The sequence below is a fragment of the Mixophyes fleayi genome, chromosome 12 (genome assembly GCF_038048845.1).
Source record: "Mixophyes fleayi isolate aMixFle1 chromosome 12, aMixFle1.hap1, whole genome shotgun sequence".
Lineage (NCBI taxonomy): Eukaryota > Metazoa > Chordata > Amphibia > Anura > Limnodynastidae > Mixophyes > Mixophyes fleayi.
The window spans coordinates 41471751-41494369 of NC_134413.1; the positions used below are offsets into that span (position 1 = coordinate 41471751).

Genomic DNA, 22619 nt, shown 5'->3' on the forward strand with positions numbered 1-22619 from the left:
AATTTTGCATTATTATAATGACATGTTCACTCATATATTAAAAGGAAAACATAGTTATCAGTTTAATTTGTTTGGGGTGAAGGTGTGGGGGTTATTTAAGTTATTTTGAGGAAATATAGTAATGTGCTCCACTTCATTGCACTTAATTGTTTTCTAATCTGTTTGTTCAAAATGTATGCTCTTAAATTAAAAGCATTTGTTAGGGAACAGCCTTGGCAAAGGGAAATGACCCACAAGCATTGATACTATCCTGCATTTGGCAACACACAAAACTAATCAATAACATTTACCACTAAATAGTAAAACATAAAATTTAAGATCTGTTTTTCAAGAGTCTCTGGAATTATTGATGGTTTTAGAGAATCATAAAATGTCACTGGTTTCTGAGACCTGTGTGACACTACAAAGGGTGCGTCCAAATGGTAAATTTGTAGAACATTCTCAAACTCATTCTTAGGAACACTGGCATGTGCCAGTAATAACCTGTCTAACAGAATGGCCAAAGAAAGTAATTCATTTGAAATTAAGATAGCAACAGATATTTATTGCATTACCATTAACCATTTATCAATGGTTATTGCTTCTTTATTGGTATATGTTAACTTGATCCAATTGACAAATAATTACCCATGTGGTGTCTTTAACTGTATAATATCAATGTGCAGTGATGAAACCTTTTCAGCCAACACTCTGGTATGATGGATGCTTAGGGTTATCATATTGCATTTTAGGAAGCGGCTCAATTTTGTCATTGAAAAAAACAAAAAAAACAATCAACAATAAGCTTTTGGGATGTTTATTTTTACATCTTCTAATAAATCTTTACACTTCAAATATTTAAAACAGAATTTGTTTTAACAATATTTACATCACTATTTTGTATTCAGTTTTTGTGTTTTACAAATAGCAGTTTCCATATAATTGTGTCTGCCAAAAGCCCTGGACTCCTGTACACCCTCAGAGTTCAAGCTGGGAAAACATGGAAAATACCTCCTTGCACTTTATCATACATTAGCTGTAGTATCTAACCAGCAGCTTTCCCTCACATGCCCCTGTCTGCCAGCTTTTCCCTCACATGCCCCCCTGTCTGCTAGCTTTCCCCTCGCATGCCCCTCTGCACAGCAGCTTTTTCTCACATGCCCCTCTGCCCACCTTTACCCTCACATACCCCTCTGCACATCATCTTTTCCCTCACATACCCCTCTGCCCACTGACTTTTCCCTCACATGTCCCCACTGCCCACCAGCTTTCCCCTCACATACCCCTCTGTCCATCGGCTTTCCGTTCACATACCCCTCTGACCACCGACTTTCCCCTCACATACCCCTCTGACCACCAGCTTTCCCCTCACATACCCCTCTGCCCAGGGGCGGATTGGCCATTACCTTTACCGGGAAGCTCCCCGGGAGGCCGCTGGCCTAACGAGGCCGCCTTCTATTTTTTTTTTTCTGGGGTCACCTGGCGCGGTCGGAAGTAGGGCAACAATCCCAAAATTGGTGGTCAGTGGTAAGCACCAGGCAGCCTCACGCATCGCGAGACTGCCTGGTGCTGCAGCACTGTGGGTCCTTCAGCACTGTGCACCGATCAGACAGGAAGCAGGAAGTATTCACTTCCTGTCTGTATGGTCATGTCTGTGGAGCAACGCTGCAGAGCGCGCCGGTCCTGATACTTAAGGTAAGTGAGAGGGCGCTACATATGGGAAAACTATATGTAAGGGGGCTACATATGGGAAAACTATATGTGAGGGGGCTACATCTGTGAAAATTATATGTGAGGGGGCTACATCTGTGAAAACTATATGTGAGGGGGCTAAATCTGTGAAAACTATATGTGTGGGGGCTACATCTGTGAAAACTATATGTGAGGGGGCTAAATCTGTGAAAACTATATGTGAGGGGGCTAAATCTGTGAAAACTATATGTGAGGGGGCTAAATCTGTGAAAACTATATGTGTGGGGGCTATATCTGTGAAAACTATATGTGTGGGGGCTACATCTGTGATAACTATATGTGTGGGGGCTACATCTGTGAAAACTATATGTGAGGGGGCTACATCTGTGAAAACTATATGTGAGGAGGCTATATCTGTGAAAACTATATGTGAGGGGGCTATATCTGTGAAAACTATATGTGAGGGGGCTATATCTGTGAAAACTATATGTGAGGGGGCTAAATCTGTGAAAACTATATGTGAGGGGGCTATATCTGTGAAAACTATATGTGAGGGGGCTAAATCTGTGAAAACTATATGTGAGGGGGCTATATCTGTGAAAACTATATGTGAGGGGGCTAAATCTGTGAAAACTATATGTGAGGGGGGCTATATCTGTGAAAACTATATGTGTGGGGGCTACATCTGTGAAAACTATATGTGTGGGGGCTACATCTGTGAAAACTATATGTGTGGGGGCTACATCTGTGAAAACTATATGTGTGGGGGCTACATCTGTGAAAACTATATGTGGGGGCTATATCTGTGAAAACTATATGTGAGGGGGGCTATATCTGGGAAAACTATATGTGTGGGGGCTACATCTGTGAAAACTATATGTGAGGGGGGCTATATCTGGGAAAACTATATGTGTGGGGGCTACATCTGTGAAAACTAGATGTGTGGGGGCTATATCTGTGAAAACTATATGTGAGGGGGCTACATCTGTGAAAACTATATGTGAGGGGGCTACATCTGTGAAAACTATATGTGTGGGGGCTATATCTGTGAAAACTATATGTGTGGGGGCTACATCTGTGAAAACTATATGTGTGGGGGCTATATCTGTGAAAACTATATGTGAGGGGGGCTATATCTGTGAAAACTATATGTGTGGGGGCTATATCTGTGAAAACTATATGTCTGGGGGCTATATCTGTGAAAACTATATGTGAGGGGGCTATATCTGTGAAAACTATATGTGTGGTAGCTACATCTGTGAAAACTATATGTCTGGGGGCTATATCTGTGAAAACTATATGTGTGGGGGCTATATCTGTGAAAACTATATGTCTGGGGGCTATATCTGTGAAAACTATATGTGTGGTAGCTACATCTGTGAAAACTATATGTGAGGGGGGTTATATCTGTGAAAACTATATGTGAGGGGGGCTATATCTGGGAAAACTATATGTAAGGCGGTTGCATCTAGAAAAACTATATGTGAGGGGGCTACAGCTTTTTTCCTGCATTGCTTTAGAAATGACCCACTGTGTATTAAGTCATCATATCTAGGTTTTCCTAATGTTTCCCCAACCAAATTCCAAGTTCTAAATCCCGCCTACTTTTGTGTTAGCCCCACCTACATTTAAGTTGGCCCCGCCCACATGAGGCCACTTCAATATTTTTTTCCAGGGCCACTTTAAGTTCCCAATCCGCCCCTGCCTCTGCCCACTGGCTTTCCCCTCAAAGGCCCCTCTGCCCACCAGCTTTCCCCTCACATACCCCTCTGCCCGCCAGCTTTTCCCTCACATGCCCCTCTGCCCGCCAGCTTTTCCCTCACATGCCCCTCTGCCCGCCGGTTTTCCCCTCACATGCCCCTCTGCCCGCCGGCTTTCCCCTCACATGCCCCTCTGCCCGCTGGCTTTCCCCTCACATGCCCCTCTGCCCGCCGGCTTTTCCCTCACATGCCCCTCTGCCCGCCGGCTTTCCCCTCACATGCCCCTCTGCCCGCCGGCTTTTCCCCTCACATACTCCTCTGCCCACCGGCTTTTCCCTCACATACCCCTCTGCCCACCGACTTTCCCCTCATACTCCTCTGCCCACCGGCTTTCCCCTCACATGCCCCTCTGCCCACCGGCTTTCCCCTCACATACTCCTCTGCCCACCGGCTTTTCCCTCACATACCCCTCTGCCCACCGGCTTTCCCCTCACATACCCCTCTGCCCACCGGCTTTCCCCTCACATACCCCTCTGCCCACCGGCTTTCCCCTCACATACTCCTCTGCCCACCGGCTTTTCCCTCACATGCCCCTCTGTCCGCCGGCTTTTCCCTCACATGTTCCTCTGCCCAACAGCTTTCCCTCGCATGCCCCTCATTTCACCAATGTGCCCAACATTACTCCTTCTTCTCACCGAATACTTCTACGTTATTTTCGGCTAAGTAGAAAACAAACATCTGCAGCAATCGCCTGTGGACCATGTGGCTGCAACAATGATATGACCTGTTGATGTCATAATGATGTCGGAAGCTGTTTAGCTGGAACAAGGGCGAACAATCCATTACCAATTTCCCTCTGGTTGAATGAGGACGTCTCCCTCCCTGGTAACCCCGGCCAGTGAGAGAGAGAGAGGCTTGGTACGCCAGCTCCGCCTCCGCCCTTTGAATCACTACCAATGGTCGGCCTCGGGGAGAGGTGTTTCCGAGACGGAGCCGGATGTTAGGGTTTGAATTTTCAAGTCAGTTTGAATATACTATAGAAGGAGAGAGACCTAGAGTAGCTGTATGAGGTTCCCTATGAGGCCCGGGACACCCGCTTCTACGTAAGTTCAGTACCGAATACGATCTGTTGATCCTGGGGCCGGCTGAAGGGTTGGGGTTACTGCGTTTCCCAGCAGGGTAGTGCTGGATGTATTACTGTGTATCAGTGTTGTGCCGAGACCGCTGCATAATATTACTCTGGAAGCCGATTCATGTTGTGTTCTACAACTTATATATGTTTATTAACATCACTTGTGGCATTCGCCTGGTATGTTGTGTTTATTTAATGTTCACGTATTTGTTTATTATTATTTGTGCTCTGTTTTGATTTCTCTAAAACAGGGCCATCCAGATAAATGATCTATATGTATAATGCTGATTATGATGAATTGTGAATCGACCTCAGACGTTGCATGTTTCTGGTATGGTTTATCAATATGATCGTTTGATGTGCTCGTATAGGAATTTGTAGTTGTGACCAGGTTTTACTGTTCTATTTATTGTCATTTCTATGCACTAGTGTGTAAAGCTTTCAGTTTAGATCTCTGGTTGTTAATGGTTCTAGAGCGTTCAGTCCATTTTATTTTGTTTGTGTGACTTTACTTTGTGACGTTTGGAGATGTCACTTCATTCCATGGCTGAAAACCGTTTCAGCACCTTGCCCTGGCATGACTACCATGAAAATGTATGTACAGTGTAGTCCTTTCCTAGTATTAATGTTACCTTTTTGTTGAACAATACATTTTATTGAATGTCCCCTATTGCATATATTAAATTTGGTTTTATTTACATTTGTATTACTCTATTCTCCATTTGTTTTGACTGTGTTTGTCAAGTTGTGCATGGGACACAGGCAAGGAAAGTTGCAATGGAGGTTTGAGAGGAGACAGAAGGAAGATATGGAAACCTGGCAAAGAATTAAGAGGGGTTGCAGGGAAGCAAATGGTTAATGATATCGGGCTTCACAAACATTGTGCAGGGAATTTGTCACTAGTTTAGAGTATTCAAATTACTGAAAAAGTGGATGTTTGAAAAATTATATATAATTTGTAAAGCTCCCTAAACTCCTCATTCACAAAGTGCAATTTTACATTTTAGTGGTGACTGACAGCAAAGCATTGTACTACAGTGTTGTGGTGTTGACGAGTTCTACAGAACTACAAGTAGTAGTGTCTGGTGGGCACTGTGAATGCATTTCTATTGTTACAGTATCCTTATTCATTATTGCCCTACTTTTTTTATTTCTTCCCCACAAAACCTTTATATGATTAATAGCAGTTTTGCAACAATATAGATTGAAATAAGTGTTTTTGGGTTAGGTTGTTTGTTTGTTTTCATATTTATCTTGTTTTGGTCTGCGCTTTGCAGAATAGTGCAAGACCAATAGCTGGGCTCCATGGTGAGGGACAGTTAATTTTGAATTCCTTTGTCTTCATCAGCCTTTTTAATCTTTTAAAAGGCTTCTTAATAAATCCATGCAAATAGGCGAATACTGCTTGGGTATTTATTTGTCTGCATTCTAATGTAAAACCAGATATTGAGATCCAAGTACATCTTGGTACAAACTGTCTGTCCAAAACAACTGGGCTAGAGTAGTTTTGGATGATTTTTCTACCTTTAGCATAATGCAAAATTTAGAATTTAGAATGCCCAAATCCACCCATGATATAAACTGACAGAAAGACTATCCCAATTTTTAACCAGTTGTATAGATCTAGTATACAGATTGTGATTTACAAATCAGTGTGCACAAATGGCTTTGTCTGGAAGAATTATGGTAACTTTTTGGCTTGGTCCAAACTGTAGAGAATCAACTCCCAGAAAGTTCTCTTCCATATAATAAACAGTGTAGTTTGTATTTATATCATTTTTTTTATTTTTAGTGGTGTTGATGTGGGGACAGTATGTGCAGAGTGTTCTGTTTTGGTGTTTTAGTACATTGTCCATGTTTTGTAGACCATGATCTTGCCATGAAATTACTTGGTAAGTTTGTCATTTGGTATGGACAGCTGGCAACCCTCACACTGGCTGCTTGCTGTATATCCGTGAATACATTGTACTTTTATATGTTTTATTGTTTACACTTTCTGAGAGTAGTAAAAATTTGAACAGAAAGATGCACCATGAGTAAAACTTTTACTTTTGCAGGAGTCGCAAGGGGAAAGTGCCAAAATGAGTAATTCCAATCTCTTGTTCACAAAGAACTTGCGTGAGTATCTCCAACTACATACATAGATTTTGGTTGCTGTCAAGAAAGTTTAGGCTTTTTTTTTTTTTTCCTCTTTATAAAAGTGTAGAACTTTTAATCATTGTCAGATACTTATTTGATCACCTCTAATGGCCATTCGTTACTCTCTAAATAGATCAGAATATAGGATTTGCTCTTATGGTAACTAAACCTTTGGTGTAAATAGATCCAATATGAAAAGCCTTATTAGACCTCAAATATGTTTGTAAATGTTTTCATTACCCGACACCAGATGATTCATTTACTACGCAGCTATGTGTAAGTAATTTATCATCCACTTCTAATTCTAAGAATGTACAGTGCACTCCATTGTACTATTCTAACACTTGCCTTATTGCTGGGCAGTAGGATCAGAGTTCCACCAGTTTGGCCACATAAGTACTGAACGTGGCTGAGATTCTGTCGCTTGGGCCAAGCAGCTGGAATTCTTCTGGTGCCACAGGAGCCTGCTAATTTTTAGGCAGATGACTGCATGTACAGGCTTAAACAACCATCTGTGGGAATGTCTTGCCGCATCCGCCAACACGTCCAATGATTCACTTGATTTCTATAAAATGATTATAGTCATGAAAGTTGTTGGAGGACCAAATGCACTGGAATATGGAGCCAATTGTTTGATGTTGAAACTCGTGGCCAGCTGGCAGTCTGGTGTGCTGAGCAAAATAATCACTATGTTCACAGCTTTAGTTCAAATATCCTTAAAACTGTTAGGGGGGTATTCAATTGTTGCTTTTAACGCGCTAAAACAAAAAAAAACGAGCGCTCTAAAAATATTAGCGTTAATACGGTCTCTCTCCCTCCCTCCTGATCTCTCTCCCTCCCTCCTCTCTAGGGTGTCCGCCTGCCTCTCTGCCATCTCCTCCTGGATGTCCTCTCGATTCCTCAAACTTAACCTTGCCAAAACTGAGCTCATAGTTTTTCCTCCCTCTCATACCCCATCCCCTTCTGACCTCTCCATCACTGTCGACAACACCTCTATCTCCCCTGTCCCCCAACTTCGCTGCCTTGGTGTCATCCTCGACTCCTCTCTCTCCTTTGGCCCCCACATCCTCTCTCTTGCTAAATCCTGCCGCTTCCAGCTGCGCAACATCGCTCGCATCCGGCCCTTCCTCTCCCAAGATGCCACCAAATGCCTTATCCACTCTCTGATCATCTCCCGCCTGGACTACTGCAACCTCCTCCTCACTGGCCTCCCCCACTCTCATCTCGATCCCCTTCGATCCGTCCTTAACGCTGCAGCTAGGCTTATTTTCCTCTCTCGCCGCTCCTCTTTTGTCTCCCCCCTCTACCTAGCCCTTCACTGGCTCCCATTCCCCTTCAGAATCCTCTTTAAGCTCCTCACACTCACCTACAAGGCCCTCGCCAACTCCACTGCGCCCTACATTTCCACCCTCCTCTCTATTCATGCTCCATCCCGCCCTCTCCGTTCTGCCTCTGACCGTCGCCTCTCTTCCCCCCTTATAACCTCCTCCCACGCACGTATCCAAGACTTCGCCCGCGCTGCCCCCCTCCACTGGAACAAGCTCCCTCCCTCCATCAGAACTTCCCCTAATCTGTCCAGCTTCAAACGGGCCCTAAAAACCCACCTTTTTCTTAAAGCCTTTCTGTCTCCCACTTAACTTCCTACCTTATCTTCTGCCTCTGTCCCCCTACTCTCCCTCTCTCCCCTGCGTCTCTCTGTCTGTCCACCCCTCCCCTTAGATTGTACGCTCCTCTGAGCAGGGCCATCTCTCCTCCTGTTTCCACCACTTCTAACTCTGCTCTCCAGCTACTTAGCCCTCCTCCTCGAGGGTCCTCCACCCCACGTCCACTCTCGCTCCCTCCTCCCCCCTGGGGGTCTCCCTGTCTTCCGCGCCCTCCTTCTTGGGCCCCGTCGTTTGCGGATCCTCCCTCCCCCTTCCCCGCCCTCTCTAGCTGTGCATTGAGCGTACTGAGTTGCTGTGTTTTCTGTACTGTGCTGTCTCCCATTGTATTGTGATTTTGTTTGTCTCTGTACGGCGCTGCGGATGTCTTGTGGCGCCTTATAAATAAATATTAATAATAATAATAATAATAATATGCGCGTAAATACCGTTAATACGGTAGTTTACTCGCTGAATTTCATCTCACAGCTCAGGGAGCTGCGAGATGAAATTTAGCGAGTAATTACCGTATTAACGCTAATATTTTTAGAGCGCTAGGTTTTTTTTTGTTTTAGCGCGTTAAAAGCAACAATTGAATACCCCCTTATGGTCCTGTGACATATATATTTTACAATACATATGTACACAAACTACACGGACTGCTTGAGAATACTTCATAATAAGTATTTCTCGGTGTGGAAACAAGAAAGCAGTTTATTTTCTATGTACCCCCACATCATAATGTATTGTTAGATGTCTGTGATAACTTTTGGTAGTTTAAATGTATTTAAACAGCTAGAGGTTGACATGGTGACAAAACTGCATGTAATCTGTTTCATCAGCCTGCATGCTTTGTGGACGAGCGGATGACTGCATTGAGAAATATGGCGAGAAAAAAACATATGAAGAACATGACTTGACTTTGCACTATTACTGTCTTGTGAGTATATGAAACAGTGGTTCCCAATTCCTTTAACGATTCAGTTTCTAGTCTAGTGATAACTGTAAAAAAAGTTCACTGATTTGACAAGGAAAAACCTGTTAACACAGATTAATATTTACCTTTATTGGAAGCCTCTCTTGAAATCCTCTGTAATTCCGGTATTTCAACATTTGAGAAACCAGTCTAGCTAGTGCTATTGTAAGTTAATTTCTCTTTCTTTAACACACAATAAATTAGAAAAAATATTTTTCATATTATTTCAAACACAGCCGTGTAGTTCTATGCTGTAATGACAGATCATCCATCACCTTTAAATTATTTGTGGACTTTTCATGTGGATGGGAAGTTTAATCTGAGCATTTTTTCCTTAGCTGCTTTCCAGTGGTATTTGGCAAAGAGGTGAAGAAGACGAGGGAATATATGGCTTCCTTGTTAGTGATATTAAAAAAGAAGTGAGCAGAGCCAAGAGATTGGTACGTGCAGAGAATTAATTCTTAATAGGTTATTAACCTGTTCTCCAAATACTGTGATAATCATTTTTTCTGCATTTCCAGAGGTGCTATGTCTGTAAAACACTGGGAGCATCCATTGGCTGTGTGTTTCCTCGTTGTAAACGCAGTTATCACTATCCATGTGGGGTGGAGAAGCAGTGCATCTTCCAGTTCATGGATAGCTTTAGGTAAAAATCTACTGTCTTGAGATCTAAAACTTACTATGGGGATGGGTCTATGTAAAGCCATTATGGCTTCTTTAGTGTTAAAAATACCCTATCCCATAGGCTATTCAGTATTAATTATCTTCTGCAGTTTTTAGTAGTTCTAAGATTTATTTTTTTCGTGGCTTAATTTAAAAAGGTTTTTAATTAATTTACAATGCATTCACGTAAATGTAAACTTTTAATGCAATCAACAAAGGAGAGGTTTGTTCACCCCTTCAATATTGTAAAGACCCCCCAAAAGAACTTGTGCTCTTCTGTGTGTTGTCTTCTCTCAAATTGGTCCTTAGTCTGGCTTCCCTTAAGGTATGAACTTTAGCTGATAGGCTGATAGCAGTTACAAATTTATCATCATCATCAACAGTTATTTATATAGCGGCTGCAAATTCCGTAACGCTTTACAATTGGGAACAAACAGTAATAAAACGATATTGGGTGATGCATACAGAAAGAGAGGTAAAAGAGTCCTGCTCACAAACTTACAATCCAGTTACTAAATTATGATACAGAGATTATTTTACAATGCACTATAAGTAATCTTTGATATTTGTTTATTTTTTTGTTTTATTCTGTTACTGTTCTACAATGTTAATATTTCATTGATATTTCCTGCTGTATTTAGAAATGTATTGGTCTGTTCCTGTGTAGGTCGTACTGTTGGGACCATCGGCCAGTGCAGAATGTTCTATCAATTCAAACTGGAGAGTCCTCCCCCTGCACAATATGCTTAGAAAATGTGGACCACATCCCTTCTTACCATGTCATAAGAGGACCTTGCTGCAAAACATCCTGGTTTCATAGAAACTGCCTGCAGGTATGTATTACACTAAGGGCTGTATTTACAGTACACACTTCCCTAGGCAAATGGGTGGAATTGTTGTCTATTGTTAGTATTATGTCCTTTTTAGGAATAGATTATTCTCTGGTTATCTTCAGTATTCTTCACCCTAGTAGTGCCACTCATTGTAGCAAAAAACAATAATTATTGTGAAATAAATTAAAACCTCAGATATTGTGGAAGTAAGGGTCAAATCCATTTTGAAGTAATAAAAAACATTTATGTTGGGCTAGTCCTTGTTTCTGCGCATGGATTATTTTGCAGGTTAAATCAATGTATACATCCAATGTGGTAGTTGAAACCCAGCAATATTCTATGTATGTCTTTTTGAGAATGTAGTAAATCCACCAGTTTATTGTCGAGAGTTTATAGGGGATGTTCTGCAAGAGGAAAGCTAAGGTTCTGTGTACTACATGCTCTGTGTTAAGTACCAGTAATGTGACTTGTGGAGAGAACAGGGGGTTTGTTGTCTGTGGGTGTGAATGAAAGAGACTGCAACCAATTATATGATTTACACTAAATTCCTATTGTGCCAGTAGGCTTTTATCTTTGAGTTTTTTAGTTTCTGTTCTTGGCACATTCATTCAATAAGAGCTACTGATTGGGGTATGGATGTGTTGTACAGTAAATCGTTGGATTATTTAATGAGACACGTTGGTTTTCGAAAGGACCAATCTATGCCATGCCACATGCCATTTAGAATCCCTCACTATTTTCTCTGCTATCCACAGTACCAGGCACTCAGCGCAGGATTATTTTTCTTCCGTTGTACAGTGTGCAACAATAAAGACCTGTTCCAGAAGGAGATGCTACACATGGGAATCCATATTCCAGAGAGGTTTGCTGCTCATTTATATATTTTTTTTATTTATTATTATTATTATTATTATTATTATTATTTGTATTATTATTATTTAAAATCCCTGACCACATTTATGGTGCAAAGGCTCGCTCCAGGGTCTACTCCTTCCTTTTAGACTGACATGCTGAATTGTCAGGATCGGTTGAGGATTATAAACAAGTTGCAACAAGGCAGAAAAAATAATTTACTTAAAATGAGAATATTTGTTTCATAAAGATCTGATTTTGTTTTACTCAAGTAATAAATGTATTTAGTATGGTAGTGTTGACTCCTGTATATACCCTTTTATAATAGTTGTTATTTGAGCTTGCTGCCTTTCACAGACTAAAATGGTCTCTGATAAGCAAACATAGAATACATACATGTAGTGGACAGAAAAATGGAAACTGTTCCATAAATGAGGGACTCCAATCATATTTAAAGCCAAGGCTTTCACTCTGTGGTCTTATATTAATTTAGCAATTAACATCCATAGTATGGTCAGGGTTGTCTATAGAATGCTGGACTGCTCCCATTGTCTAGCATGGCTGGAAGAGGAGACCTCTGTAACTTTGAAATTAGGTTGGTTACTTGGTTGCGTTTAGCAGGGGTGGGCAAACCTGTCCTCAAGGGCCATATCCAGTTCATGTTTTTAGGATTTCTGTCTGTAGAAACAGGTGGGATAATTACTGACCCAGCCAAATAGATTAACTCAGCTGTACATGATTAAAGAAATCCTAAAAACATGACCTGGGACTTCCAGTGACCAAGACAGCTGAAATTGCTAATATTTCACAAAAAATGATGGGACATTTGTCTTCCAGTATGACAATGCTCCTGTTCACAGAGCATGTGTGTCTGTCCATTGGTTTGATGAGCGTGACACGTTATCCAATTGAAAAATCTTCAGCCAGGCATCAGTAGAATGGCTTTCTTGTAGAAGAATGGTTCTACATCTTTCCATCACAATTTGACTTTGGTAGACTCGATGGCACAACACATACATGTTGTAGTAGCCACTTGTGATTGCACAATACCCTATGATGTCTCTTTATATCAATGATTTCATTTATTTTATTCACAATCTGTAATTTTTGTTTTGTAATTCAGGGACATTCAGATATGTTTCTGTATACATATTTCGTGCTAGAGTTTACACACTATATATATTTATAAATTTTCACTTATTCATTTGGCACATTATTACTATCTAATAAATCTGGATATTTTAGTTTGGATGGATTGTTTAACCTGCTGTTTATCTCTGATTTACCTAGAGATGCATCATGGGAACTAGAAGACAATGCTTTCCAAGAGCTATTAGTGAGATACCAGCGCTGTGATGTTGAGAAGTGTGTTTGTCGAAATGGCCGGGAATTTAATAAACCAGAGAGGTCAGTGTCCTGACAATGAGTAAAATATTTATTTTATATTTGACTATATATTCTGTAAACACTTACATTCAAATAATCCTCCGCTTTGCACATACAGATCACTAGTTACTGCTTCCCTCTTAGCCAGGGTACAGAAACCTGGAGCCTTGTCCAGTAACAAAACAAGAATCTTACAGTCATTATTGTTGACAAAACCCCAGAGGGACAGTAGGTTGAGAACTCTCATGGGTGCTACACATCTTTTCTATGACCGTCTGTGAACATTATCTAACTTGTCACTTAATTTAAATTGACCGACAATTTGTACTTGAGTCAACCTATACTTCATCAAAATGTAATTTAAATAGGTAAGTATTACCAAATGAGTGACTCCTTACTCCGGTCTTCTTAACCAATTGTTGTTTTATTTCATCACGACAGCACCGTAATATAAGTTAAGAAACATAAGTGTTTCACACTTCCTGACACTAACTAAAACCCACCAGCCTAGTTATGGTCTGGCTGCCATTCAGCGTTGGAAGCTTCGCCCACCAGATCCCACAATCCTTTTATTCTCAACAAACACACCTCAGCAATCACACCCATGTTGTGCACCTGTAAGTAAACTTCTTCCTTAAAGTACCAGCAGTATCCTTAACCCTGTCTGTACCTTTACCTGGTGGACGGGTCCTGTTCTGGCTATCGGACCGTGGTAAATTACCCCCTTTTCCACATTAGATGTGCCAGAGAATGGGTGAAATGATGGTTCCCACTACCGTGTGTGGGTTCATAGGTTAAACCAGAAGTGTAGGGACCCATGCATTGTAATTCAGCTTGTCAGTGCTGTTTCTGAACTAAGAAACTAAATTGAGAAATGCGGATTGGTGCTGCGGGCATGGTCTCTGGCCTCCTCATTCTACAATCTCCTGCTGCACGGTGTCCTGAGTAGGTTTTTTTGGGGGGGGCAATATAGGAAAGGACACCTATTTAACCCATTCAGTGCTAAGGGCGAGTCTTTCGTCCTCAACATGTACTTCAAAAGTGTTTAGGGCTGCAGGCATTAAATGGGGGAGGGGGGAAGGCTTACCAAATAGACCACCACAGCTGGGTACTGTTGATAATGTCATTAAGCACCCCCCACTTCCCCAGACAATAGCTCTCCCCTTTTCTATCCTGCCCCCTTCTCCATATGGCAAGTAATGGGGACTTTGATCATGGCCTCCCCATATTACCCGAATCCTTGAGCTTGAAGTGCACGATGGGCAGTTCATCCATGCCTCTCGCTTACAGCTATATATAAATGCTCTATTCATCTGTGTGGTATAGATATTTATGGACTTGGTTCTCCTCCACTGTGAGCCCAAATTTGTAAAAGGTGAGTATTAGAAAATATAACTTCCCTTTCAACATGCTGTAATATAGCGCAAGACTGAGTGTTTGTTTTGTGGCTGTATGCTGCTGTTTCACTTGCAAACCATGGGTTTTTGTTTGTTTTTTGCTCTACAGTAAGTGGGAAGTCATACGCTGCCAGTGCTGTGGATCCAAAGGTGCACATGTGGCTTGTGCTACTATTGAGCCAGTAAACCAGACCTGGGAATGCCCAGACTGTCAAAGCGTCAGTTGCTCTCCAGGTAACAGGATGTCTCCTCATGTTTTCAATGTCTTACCTTTTCTTGTCATTTGCCACTCCCGCTACTTATCTTAGAATGCAATAGAAGACGATACACAAGTGGATTTTGGAAATGGTATATATGTATAGCATGCCTAGAATTGATTACACATAGTACTATAAGGACAGCCGTATGACCTCGTACTACTGTGGTGGTGTAGTACTTTATTTCAGCTGTTCTCCAGGAAGCCAGAGACTCTGACATAATAAAGCACTTTCTTCAGATTCAAACAGTTTGGTGCAACGAGTTTAGTTTTTGAGAGGCTCTGTTCTAAATTGCATGTATTGGATCAAAATTTATTTTATGGTTTTCTTTTAGAAGTTAGCTGGCCATGTTGTAAATTCATGCACTATACAATGTAGATAGTCTTTCTTCTACTATACCAAGTATAGTTCTTGTATATGTGCAGGAAAAAGATCGCATCCTGGATCACTTAATCCATCTGAGAAGCTTGAAAATTCACTGCTCGGGGTTGAACAGCCTTCTCCAAAATGTTCGAGGCGATCCACAACACCTAGACAAGTCATCTTAAAGTAAGTACTGCTCCCATTTTCACAAAAAAAAGACTATCATTCACAGTAGCTGCTGTATGTATAATAGTTGGTGCATGTCCTGGGGGCAGGCGCGGGCTGGCACAGTCCAGCCCGGGGGGCGCACAGGCGGCCGCATCACATGACAGGCGATGCGGCCGCATCGCTGATGACGCGGCCGCATCGCTGATGACGCGGCCGCATCGCCTGTCATGTGATGCGGCCGCCTGTGCGCTGACGCGGCCGCATCGCTTGCTTTGTTATGCGGCCGCAGGGAATATTAAAAAAAAAAAAACATGCTTCAACGGTGGGGGTGGGGGGGGGGGTGGCCCAAACAGGGGTCAGACTGAGCGCCCCTGCCTGGGTTAACCGACATAGCATTACAGAATCAAAATTTATCAAGAAAGCACTAGCTTTTTTGATTCCCTTTATTTTCAGTGTTTCATCTATAACCATGCATACTTTTGTCTTTTCTCCAGAGAGTAAATTTATCTTGTGTGAAGTATGCAGTAGCTGTTATATACCGTATGTAAGCATAAGAGAAGCAATATTCAGGTTGCCATTGAACATCTACCTATTTCAGAAACGATTGCAACCTGCCCCTTGACTCTATTTGTTTCATTTTCTTCCTTCCTCTGCAGAAGTCCTTGTGATCAGGGATATTGTTGCTATTGTGACATTTTGATTGTTGGTATGCAAATTTATCATGACACTATTTGTATAGCAATGAGGCTTTTGTTTCTTTCCAGGCATGTTCAAATAAAGAACAGACACATTTCTGACATTCTACAGGAGCTGAGATGTCAAATAAAAAATTCAGTGTGCTCTATGCGAGTGCAAAGAAATGCCCTTTGGCAGAGCTCCCTTCAGTGTTTCCGCAGGAGCAACTTTTCTCCTTGCAGGACTCTACAGTTAACGTTCATAGATCAGGACAACAGGAATGAAAGCAGGCGAGAAGATGTGTCCCTTTGTCAGTATTTCAAGCTTCTGCTTGATGTCATCCAGGGCTCTGATTTGTTTGAAGGATCTGAACGCAAGAACCTTTCTTTGAATATGGATGGTGAGTGTATTATTTTCAATGTGTGTGCCTGTACCCTTTCTCAGCAAACATCAGGGAATATATTTACGAAAGATTCTAAAGAGGGAAAGTGGAAGTGTTGCCCACATCAACCAGATTCTAGTTATTTTCTAGAATGTACTAGATATGATGGCTAGAATCTAATTGGTTGGTATGGACAACACCTCCACGTTTCCTTGTTAGAAAGTTTTGTAAATCTACCCACAGATGTTGCTTTATGGAAGGCTTGTATTATTAAAATTGCCTGTGACATTTTTCTGTCACCATATTGACTGAAGTTTTTAGTAGAGTTTCTGACTTTCACTTTTTTTTTTTACTTTCTGTAGGGTAGTTCCAAACCCTGCATTCACTAATTTACTCCCAGTCCCCACCACCTTGTCATTTGACCAATGTCCTGTGTTTTTATATTTAAAGCACATTAATGCTGCAGATTTAGAATCTGTTTAACCTTGCCAGTTTTTTGGGGTTTTTTTGTTTGATTTTATTTTTTTGAAAAAAATAGAAATCTACCTCTATACATTGTCACAGGATCGTATTGGGATTACTGTCCTCTGGGGGAGATGGCTGCATTTCAGCCAGATATATCACATGAGACAAGTGCTTCAGGTTCAGCTAGTTTTATTCACTAGTTTGCAAACAAAACATAAACAAAAATCCTTGCCGTCTGGCTACTAACTAATACAGAGATATTCCCTTTCTAGAATGAGGGGCCTAGCGTCCCTCACTTAAACCAAACAATGTAACTTACAGATCAAAATTGCAGTCTCTCTCAGGAGCCACCTGACCTCCTCCCCAGACAATGAGACACTCGCTGAACTGCCTAGTAGCCTTTTAACAGCACCTTGCAGGTGCAACTTCTGATTAGTCTGCTGTGAGACTGGCAGAACAGAAGACCTGGACTGGGTCTTATGTATGGAGCCCACCCTTCTCTCTATATACATTACACCAGGGACCCTTACCATGTGTTCCAACAGCTGAAAAACACTTTGAGAAGCTGTTCCTCAGACACAAATAATCTCCCTGGTGTTTTAAAATACAAATGACCGTAATCTAGGACTTACGTACCTGCCATTCACCTCTTTCCTAGTGCTTCTGTCACACTAATATATTATTTTATTTATTTTTGGAGAAGTCTGTTCAACATATTTTGAAATTTATATATTTTGACAATAGGTAGGCTTGGATTTATTTCTTACAGTTTCAGGTATTATATTGAAATGCAGTTCTTATTTGTGAGGTTTACACCCGGATGGCTCAATACTAACTGTAGTGTAGGTATTGTTTATGAACATTACACTAAACATGTATGTGTCTCACTCCACAGCGCTGCAAGATAACCTGTACTATGAAGCTGGCAGAATGTTGGCAGTAGCCTTGGTCCATGGGGGGCCAGCTCCTAGCTTTCTATCTCCGACACTCTTCTATTGCCTCGTCTATGATCCTCAACACGTGCAGCCAGTTTTAGAAGATATAGCAGATCCTAATGTTTTGCAGGCAATATTATCGGTAAGGACAGTAACGTGGGCTTAAGAAAAAGGTCCCAAATTCCTTCTTAAATGCTTCTCATCTTATTTCTATTGTTGGATTCATGAAGTAGGTCTCCGAGACAAATTAACTGAAGAATGAAGGTGTTTAAAACTACAGTGCATAGGGGTTGTTGAGACTTGCTGAATCCTCCTATATTAACTACTCTGTCAAGTAATCTTACAGGTGTTTATAAAGTAAACCAGTTTTAGATACAAGTTTTGGGCATTTTAGGTGCTTTTGACAAATGTCAGAGCACTTTTTTTTTTTTTTTTTTTTTTTAATCAGTCTTCTGTTTCCTGCTCATCCTTATGTCCCTAGGTTTGGTGTGGGTGGTGGTGGAACAACCAGTGGCCACTCATAATCTAAAGTGCACAGGGTTTATGATGTTTGTTAGGGTAAGGCTGTATGTGGCAGGGGCAGCGTCATGATGTGAGAAGTGGAAGTGAAGTGAAATGGAGACAAGCACAAAGCCACAGAGTTCTATACAGGACGGGTCAGTGTCCAACAGCACATTATTGATCGGAGTGGGGACAATATCTCTGTATGAAACAAAGTTAATAAATCTAACTGGTTTTTCTGTGATGTTGCTCCCTCTCTCAAAAGTTGTCAAGTACTGGACTGAGTTCTTCCTCAATGTGACAATTCCTGTACCAAAAATCAGTCCACTGAACCCGATTTACCTTTTATGGCTCTTGAGTTTGTAGCATAACTAATGTGAACGTTAGTTTGTGAAACGTTTGCTTTTAAAAAAAAGGGAGGCTCCATGTATGGCCTAGTTTGAATCCCTTTTACAGGGGATCTCTTTCTAGTGGTAATTAGACTACTTTGTTTAGTCCGCAATATGTTAACAAAATCTGCTAATATTTGGTGTATTGGCTTATGTGGTTGAATTGGGCATAACACTGCTTCCCTTTTTTACAAGCATTAAGCTGGTGCAGCCAAATAAAGACAAAACTGTAATGTAAATTAAATTAGTTTGAACCCTCAGCATAAATGTGTGATCAATGACACTTTACCTGTTTGTGTCCTGTTCTACCATAGATCCAGTCTTGTCGGAGGATCAGTGATCTAAAGGCTGCTACTGCCCATTATTTTGACTACCTGCAGAAGACGGGCACCTTACATCTTGTACAAACTGTGAGTGACAAGGCAATGATGGTGAAGGATATGATGGCTTATCACGTGATTCGTAGAGTCCGGGAGCCACTTGAAAGGTGATCTTTAGAGAAAATAAATACCGCACGATTGCAGACTTGCCTTGTACCATTCTGCCAGTCATGTACTGATGACTAGGTTAGGTTCGGTGTTTTGTTGTAATAACATTATTTAGATCGGGAGGTATGCCACAGTGATTAGAGCAGCATAGCAAAATGTGTATGTGACCGTTGTTGCAGATTAACTTATGAGGTGACTTTTAGGTGAGTCGATTTATAATAGTACCAGTGTTCAGACTGGAAATTTAGAAGTGGCGGTTTGGAAAATGTAAGTGAATGGAATTTGGTGGTTTTACAATTAAAGCAGTAGAAGTGTCGTTATGGGGTACCACCATATACCAGACCACTTCCACCACTGAATAGTACAGTACACAAATGTCTGCAGACAACCTATCTTCTCCATACCAGCTATAGAACGTTTTGAAGAGCTTGGTTATATTAACTAGTAGCAAGACTTGGCACCAAGTTATGTGCCAATCCACAATGTAGACACGGTTGTTGAGTAAATTGTGTAAATAATATTGGTGCGTGTCTACTTGTAGTCCCCGATCATTTGTATTCTTAATATGAAGTTGTTACTTCTCCACATGTGCCGGTACTAAAAATGCAATGTTTGTGCAGTGCTGGCTTTCTACCAAACCAGTTTTGCACCCCTGGCAACTTCTGTCAAACATACAGACAAGTATTTAAATGTACAATTAAGAATTTAGTGTCCAGAGTGTAATTTATATTTGTTTTCAGCTTTAAAAGAGGTTTGAATACGCTCGGTGTGCTCGAGAAAATCCAAGCTTATCCAACTGCCTTTTGGGGTGTTCTGTGCATGAAGCCTGAGAAGTTAACGGCTAAAGACATGTCTCGCCTTTTCACCATCACTTACCATACTAATCTGAGCAATGTCCAGATGTGTAATGCTACTAATCTTTGGGAGAAGTATCTAGAAGACACAGAAGGTCAGTTTTGCTATTCGTCTTTACCTCCAGTAAACCCGTTTTTCCTTTTTGAAGTTTTCTCTTCTGCATCATAGAAGTTGCTTATGATATTTTTTTTTTCCTGCAGATGGAACTACTGCTGTTTCCATGGAGAACATTTTGAACTTTGCAACAGGTTTGGACTTCATCCCACCAGCTGGCTTTGAGCCACAACCATCTATTTTGTTCCACTACGACTGTGTCTTTCCCTCTGCACGGAAAAGCATTAACTGTATAGAGCTTCCAGGGACTTCCAGCTATGGGAACTTTAAAAACAGCATGGACCAAGCCATATGTACAGCACTTGTCAGCTCCTAGCTGGGACTAAAGATGAGTGTCTTTGGAAGCTGCCATGCTGCTGTTGGCTCTTTTACACTTCTCATTATTGGGGTGGTGGTGAAAGACTGTGGCAGATAAAATGACTTCTAAAATACTTTTGTTTTGTTTCCCTCGTATGTGCAATTTCCCCTTTTATTACACTCACCTAATGAACACAGTAGATGTGTGGATACAGAAATTCCTCAGGAAAACTCATATTTGATACCAAGGCTCATCCATTGTGTTCCCAAACTTTTAAAAAGGATGAGTTTTGTTTTTTTTTTTTTTTTTACCAGCACCAACGTACTGAGTGTACAATTCAGTGTTTGTTGAAGGAACAATATGGTGCAATGTTAGTCTTTTACTACAATGTTCCTCTGCTATTATTCTTTCAGGAAATATATAATATCTTGTATGTAGCAGATGTCAGCTCTTTTTGATATGAGCTGACATAGGGATGCTATGTTCTCCAGGTAGCGATTTGTGAGCATTACCGTTAAAAAGAAAGTGGCGACCATGCTTTGTTTAAGTAGCATAACCAACCCCCATACACTTCGGAAATTACTGTGATTTTCTTTAAACTACCCAAATAAGCCTTATTAGAACTTTGCACTCAAGATTTTGCATGGTTAGTTAAAGCCAGACAGACATCTTAAAGTTGGTGACAAGCTCTCAATCGAAAGGATATAGACTGTATTATATTTATGATATTGTTGTTTATTTGTTGTTTTTTTGATAATTTTTGACATTGTGAGTAATTTCCCCAAATTCTCTTCATAGGACTTAATATTCTGAGTGTCATATTTTCATTTGGATAGTATTTACAGTAAAGATATTGCTGTATAAGTCACATGGTGATTGTGATTTTCATCTTCATTATAAATGTTTTCCTTTATCTTACATAATTTATTTTGTTGCTGTTTACTCTTTAGTCATTGTCCCGAGTGAACAAGTTCATATGCCGTCAGTTGTTAACTGCGTGTAGTCAAAATTTGACAATAGATGCTTTCTTAAAATAAACTGATTAATCCTAATATATATATAAATATATAGCGTCCTCTCTCTCTCCCTCCCCCTCTCTCTCCCCTCCCCCCTCTCTCTCCCCTCCCCCCTCTCTCTCCCCCCCCCTCTCTCTCCCTCCCCCCCTCTCTCTCCCTCCCCCCCCTCTCTCTCCCTCCCCCCCTCTCTCTCCCTCCCCCCCTCTCTCTCCCTCCCCCCCTCTCTCTCCCTCCCCCCCCTCTCTCTCCCTCCCCCCCTCTCTCTCCCTCCCCCCCCTCTCTCTCCCTCACCCCCCCTCTCTCTCCCTCCCCCCCTCCCTCTCTCTCCCTCCCCCCCCCTCCCTCTCTCTCCCTCCCCCCCCCCTCCCTCTCTCTCCCTCCCCCCCCCCTCCCTCTCTCTCCCTCCCCCCCCCCCTCCCTCTCTCTCCCTCCCCCCCCCCTCCCTCTCTCTCTCTCTCCCCCTCCCCCCCTCTCTCTCTCCCTCCCCTCTTGATAAAGGTAAACAAAAAAAGGTAGTGTAAAAGAAACAATAGAGCTACGTGTCATGGGGAAGCCTGAAGACTTTCATTCTAATACAATTGTAAATAAAACCTATACTGAATTAATACTATTCCCCTCTCAAAATAGCCCAAGGTACCTCCCAAATGTGTATTTTATTTTAAACTTCTTAAAAGTTTAAAGGTGATAGGAAATTACATTATGCCGGAATCTGTGCCAGAAAATGTAGTACAAAGTGCTAGATACAATAGGCGCAATATATTTTGAAACCTTTTGTTTTCTCTGCAGACTTTTCATGTCTTTAGCCTGTCATCTTGAATTTAGACACACGTTTGCTATGGTCTTTAAGTCTGGATACTGTGATTGTCATGGCAAAGTGTTGATTTTATTATCTGCTGTTATTTCTTTGTTGCTTTTGAGGTGCTGTATGTTTGTGAGCATTGTTGTGTTGGAAGGTCCACCAGTCGCATCGATCTGGTACTGACAACCAGGTTTTCTGCCAGAATTTCCTGATGGAAGTTAGAGTTGATCTTATCAAGGTTTCCAGATCAGTGGTCATAGAACCAGCTCTATATTTCATAGTTCCCAATTGTAAAGCACCATGGAATTTGCTGACGCTATAAAGGTTGACGATGATCATAGTTGGAATGAGTTTCTTTTCTAATGCTAAGCAGACATGTGGTATGAGTGGCTAAAATCTCATCTGACCATTGCACCTGGTTCCACCCAAAGTTCAAACAAATCTGGCAAATCCTGGTTGCTTCAGTTTGTTTCTAGTTACTAGTATCCTTTGCAAATGATTCTAAATAGTAAGGTGGTTTGTAGA

General features: G+C 41.4%; 1 protein-coding gene across 3 annotated transcripts; it reads left to right on the forward strand.

Moving 5' to 3' along the window:
- The first annotated feature begins 1630 nt into the window (after positions 1–1630).
- Positions 1631–20412, forward strand: G2E3 (G2/M-phase specific E3 ubiquitin protein ligase). 3 transcript variants are annotated; one of them, XM_075193514.1, is made up of 15 exons: positions 1631–1674; positions 6561–6621; positions 9125–9222; positions 9597–9698; positions 9780–9904; positions 10589–10754; positions 11510–11616; positions 12897–13013; positions 14499–14623; positions 15072–15195; positions 15942–16252; positions 17595–17776; positions 18839–19011; positions 19753–19961; positions 20068–20412. In XM_075193514.1, exons 2-15 carry the CDS (start codon positions 6585–6587, stop codon positions 20295–20297), a joined length of 2106 nt encoding a protein of 701 aa, XP_075049615.1. In that variant the 5' UTR covers positions 1631–1674; positions 6561–6584; the 3' UTR covers positions 20298–20412. The 3 variants fall into 3 exon arrangements, with proteins under 3 accessions (XP_075049615.1, XP_075049614.1, XP_075049613.1); XM_075193513.1 differs by lacking the exon at positions 1631–1674 and adding an exon at positions 3747–4474; XM_075193512.1 differs by lacking the exon at positions 1631–1674 and adding an exon at positions 4811–4834.
- The last annotated feature ends 2207 nt before the right edge of the window (positions 20413–22619 follow it).

Excerpts from the sequence above, each read along its gene's own strand:
- G2E3 (XM_075193512.1), top strand. Across the intron at positions 6,622-9,124 it reads CTTGTTCACAAAGAACTTGC|CCTGCATGCTTTGTGGACGA; the intron begins GTGAGTATCTCC and ends CTGTTTCATCAG. Across the intron at positions 16,253-17,594 it reads CCTTTCTTTGAATATGGATG|CGCTGCAAGATAACCTGTAC; the intron begins GTGAGTGTATTA and ends CTCACTCCACAG.